The sequence below is a fragment of the Coregonus clupeaformis genome, chromosome 23 (genome assembly GCF_020615455.1).
Source record: "Coregonus clupeaformis isolate EN_2021a chromosome 23, ASM2061545v1, whole genome shotgun sequence".
NCBI classification, from domain to species: domain Eukaryota; kingdom Metazoa; phylum Chordata; class Actinopteri; order Salmoniformes; family Salmonidae; genus Coregonus; species Coregonus clupeaformis.
The window spans coordinates 33419016-33423882 of NC_059214.1; the positions used below are offsets into that span (position 1 = coordinate 33419016).

General features: G+C 43.5%; 1 protein-coding gene and 1 long non-coding RNA gene across 2 annotated transcripts; one reads left to right on the plus strand and one right to left on the minus strand.

Annotated features, from left to right (window-relative positions):
• On the plus strand, nucleotides 1–2447 carry LOC123481698 (Golgi pH regulator-like). Its single transcript, XM_045206434.1, has 9 exons — nucleotides 1–218; nucleotides 429–488; nucleotides 723–826; nucleotides 944–1050; nucleotides 1200–1301; nucleotides 1513–1633; nucleotides 1834–1914; nucleotides 2075–2184; nucleotides 2263–2447. Exons 1-9 carry the CDS (start codon nucleotides 177–179, stop codon nucleotides 2430–2432), a joined length of 897 nt encoding a protein of 298 aa, XP_045062369.1. The 5' UTR covers nucleotides 1–176; the 3' UTR covers nucleotides 2433–2447.
• LOC121537093 lies at nucleotides 2446–4822 on the minus strand. Its single transcript, XR_005994948.2, has 2 exons — nucleotides 4493–4822; nucleotides 2446–4373 (listed from the first exon to the last, which is right to left on the minus strand). It is a non-coding gene; the product is annotated as an uncharacterized LOC121537093 (long non-coding RNA).
• Nucleotides 4823–4867: the final 45 nt, after the last annotated feature.

Genomic DNA, 4867 nt, shown 5'->3' on the forward strand with positions numbered 1-4867 from the left:
CACAGTTCAGTAAGTTGACAGCTCAACAACACGTTTCCACAATGCAAGAATATCAACAAAATAACCACGTTTTCACGTGTTTGTTGACATTTGTATTGTAGTCATACATGAGCTGAATGCAGATCCTTTGAACTGAAAGTGTTCTATAGATTTTAGTCCGTGGTTTCCCGATCAAAATGTCGTTTCTTATGGATTCAGTGATCATGTTCACCTCACAGGTAAGAATAGCTAGCTAGCTTTTCTTGGGTGGCTGTCCTTCTAGCTAGCTAACCGTTAGTGTAACCTTACAAGAAACTGCTAGCTACTATAACACCACTTTTGGCTCCCGTTGCTTAACCAGCTATCATGTTAGGCATTTAGAATGTTGGCACATACTATGTCTGGGGCAAGTTTACTAACGTGAAACTCTTTCAACTCTCTTGACCCAGGTGTTCTTCTTTGGCTTTGGGTGGCTGTTCTTCATGCGGCAGCTGTTCAAAGACTATGAGGTATGTTATTTAGTTACTACACAAGTACTGTTATATCAGTTATGATTTGGTAGACAGTAATCTACATACCTTGTATTTATTTTTGTAGCTGTTCCTGGACTGTTTTTGTTTAAGAACAGTTGTGAGAACCAGCATGAAACAGACTGATCCATCAGCATGGGTGTTTACACAGTAGTGATCTATTGAGAATGCACCTACAGAGATCTAACTCTGTGGTCATGTTCCGGTCAACAGGTACGGCAGTATGTGGTCCAAGTGGTGTTCTCCATCACCTTTGCCTTCTCCTGCACCATGTTTGAGCTCATCATCTTTGAGATATTGGGTGCCTTAGAAACTAGGTAAGTACAATGGTTTAATTCATTCTTTACATGACCATGTTCATTCGGTATGATACTTTGCTCTCCATCAACCAGCTAAAATAGGCTAGCTGATGTCCTTGTATCTGTGTTCCTCAGTTCCAGGTATTTCCACTGGAAGTTCAACCTGTATGTGATTCTACTGGTTCTAATCTTCGTCGTGCCTTTTTATATCGGCTACTTTGTCGTCAGCAACATCCGCCTGTGTGAGTGACATTTTGTCCATATTATTCCAGCTGTAGCATAATTCCATTGATCCTTCCGTGTTTGATGCTACAGAATGTATGATGGGTGCTGTCTTGCTGGGGATTCTCACATGCAGTCTCTGAAGTGTATGTTGTGTGTTTGTGTTCAGTGCAGAGACAGAAGCTGCTCTTTGCCTGTGTCGTCTGGTTTACCTTCATGTATTTCTTCTGGAAGTTGGGGGACCCTTTCCCCATCCTCAGTCCCAAACATGGTGAGTGCCTGCCCTGCCCCCTCGCCCTATTCTCACTGCTGTGTGTAAGGCTCTATTCCAAACACATTTCCAATTCACACATGCATATTCATACACACTTGTACATGTGTGAAATAGAACAAATATAAGCACCAACCAAATTATTATAAGGACTGGATGGTAACAGTGATTGTACATAATGTTGCTTTCTATACCTGTTTCTGTACCTCAGGTATCCTGTCCATCGAGCAGCTGATCAGTCGTGTTGGGGTCATAGGGGTCACGCTGATGGCTCTATTGTCCGGCTTTGGTGCTGTCAACTGCCCTTACACCTACATGTCCTACTTCCTACGGTTAGTGGACTAAGTCTATATAGTCCAAAACAGCATTAAACAACTACATTACCTACAATCCCATTCTCTAACTCCCCATAGACGCCTGCTACTCTACTTCTCACATACTCTATGCGTCACAACTAAATGACCTACACTCTCATTCACCACTACCCTCACTACATTTATACCTATGTGATGCATTGCATCTTTATCTACAGGAATGTGACAGAGAGTGATATTCTTGCCTTGGAGAGGAGACTTCTTCAGACCATGGACATGATCGTCAGCAAGAAGAAACGGTGAGAGAGAGAGAAAGGGAGAGGGGAATATATGTATCTAGAGAGAGCAAAGAGACCCTTACCTTTTTCTGATAATGAAGTCATTCTAAGGCTCTAGTGTAATTTTCTGTTGTCCTGTGCCAGTGTTTGGTATCATGCGTTTTGTGTTTTATCTGTATAGCATTGCCATGACGCGGAGGCAGATGTACCAGCGAGGGGAGGACCAGAACAAACAGACGGGATTCTGGGGCATGATCAAGAGTGTCACCTCCTCACCAACAGGCAGCGAGAGTATCCTTCACTCCTCATAATAGGAAGTGTGTGTTTTTGTTGTGTGTGTGTGTATGGTTCCTTGACCCCCCTCTCCAGATTTGTCTCTGATCCAGCAGGAAGTGGATGCTCTGGAGGAGCTGAGTCGCCAGCTCTTCCTGGAGACAGTGGACCTGCAGGCCACCAAGGTAACGCATGAGCGCGCTCGCATAACGGGGGCGAGACCACCGGTCCAGTTGAACCATGATAAAAACCCTATTTACTGTTGACGAGCAGATTGTATATCATTCAAACACACATCTTTATTTGAACTATATCTAAATGTCCCAAATGGACATGTCCAAAGAGATGAAAAAGTTAAAATTTCTGTTTTAAAAATATTTTTTGAATGTTCTGTGGTCCCCCAACGGCAGGCACACGTTGAGGGCTCCAATTTAGTAGCAATTGCAGCAGGCCTCTCCTGGGTGGTGTTGTACTGAGTGAAAGACAAAGATTCTGTCAGCAAAGGACACTGTTGCACTAAGGTGCCGTAGACCAAATACACAACTCCACAATACCCATTCAACAAATTCACAATAAACCAAAATAGTTACTAAATAAAGGAATACAGTAATATCAAAGCAAAAACTAATGATAATGGAAAATAGTAACTAAATTCACACAAGGTAATGCAAATACAAAATAAATGGAGAGGCAAGGGATAGTGGTTCAGGTAACGTTATCGGGTATCCTTTAGAGGACAATGTCTATTCACAATAGTCTTTGGAGCAAAAGCTAGTGGGGGGACAGTTCAGATGTGAGCTGGTAGGGTTCAGCCAGAAAATGAGCTTTAATCCACAATGTTTTGCAATCCAATGGCTATATGGAATTCGAGGGTTGTCCATGGCTACGGCTGCGGCTGAAATCGGAGAGGCGCAGGCTACTTAATTTAGGGATTGTGAATGTGTTTCACCCTCCCAGTACCCCAAAAGGCCTCCTCTCTGGTTCAATCTGGTTTACAGTAGTTTGTTGCGTCGATGGCCATCTGTAGTGTGCGGGGCTCAGGTCCACGCAGCTATAAATTCAGTCCACAGATACACTGACATTAATGAGTGCGTAGCACGCAAATCAGTAGAGAATGTCAACAGGCTGCGCTATCAGGAGAACTGTTGGAGATGGGATATGGAGAGGTACTTAGCTTTGAGGAAGGGTGAAGTGTTCTCCCGCCCAATTTCCTGTCCCTCCCGCTCGCCGGCAGCCGTCAATTTGATTCGCAGTGACTCGTTGTCTCATAGTATGGCCCTCCGGTCGAGTCCACACAGCTACAGGTTCAAGCCACAGATACATTGGCATTAATGAGTGCGTATGACACAACACAGTAGAGAATGTCCACATACGGCGCTATCAGGCATTATGTTGGAGTTGGATATGGAGAGGTACTTAGCTTTGGGAAGGGTGACACGTTCACCCTCCCAATTCCCCAAAAGGCCTTTTCTCTGTCTCCTCTGGTCCAGGTCCTCTACAGCTACAGCATGTCGTCATCAGTCGCCTCGGTTCTGGCTCTGTAACTGCTCTGCTCACAGCTCACATCGTCCCACACAGCTCACAACGTCCTGCACCTTAAATAAAGAACAGGTTTGAGCAACTCACCGGTCCCAATTTAGTGACGCTTTAATTACTTACTCTCGTGATCAAAAGGGGGAAAAAGAGTGCGCATCTATATCTGTCTCGGTAAAACATGTACCAGGTGAATACGATTCTGGCCTGGGCATATAATGCAATGTAAGAGGGCAGCTTCTAGTCAGATACATAGTCACCCATGTGACACACACGTATCTATCTTAACCTACTACTACTACTAATATACTACTACTAATACAAAGTAAATAAATAGTAATTCAACACTTGGGCACAGTTCATTCAGGGCTCAGAGATTCACAGGAAGCCCATCACTGCAGCCAACTCCAACACCCCAGGAATGGCTTCCAGTTTCTCAATGTCTTCATCAGAAAAGAGCGGCCACTCCTCGCCAGAGCTCAGTCTGGGCTGGTAGGCCTTCGTCACACCCCTGTAAAACTCAACTTTGCGCCTCAGTTCCATGTGCTGGTGGAATAGACGTTGTTTCCCCTGCTCAGGAAGCTGCTGATTGTGGTATCGGAAGCTGGCCATTTGTAGGGACTTCCAGTACCACTCACAATTGTAGACCTCTGAGAGACTCGGGAGGTCCTGACCTAAATTCACACATAAAACCAGATCTATGGTTAGGTACCTAAATGAATTCTAATTATAATGAGAGATACACAAAAATAAGCAATGAACCAAATCCTGGTAAGAATACAATATTTCTTACCATTGTTGATTTAGTCTGATGGTCTTGCAGGAAGATACTGATGTCCCTGTGCCATCCGTGGTACAGACTGGTTGAATCGCCGGGTATTGAAGCTCATTTCTGAAATATGGATAATCTTGGAAAGCAGAAACCAGTTGCACATCTAGTCTTGGGGTTGTTGTCACCAAAGAGTCCAAAATGATCGAGTTCCAAATCAAATGAAAATAAAGGTGCCTAACAACCAAACATTCTAAACTGAAACATTATATTAAAGTAAACAGGATTTAATTTCAAAGCATACTCTCTTTTCTGTATTACCATATTCCCAAACAAATTATGAGTGCGAAATAACAGGTAAATATTATTAATTCAGAGGGGATTTCATGATACATTATT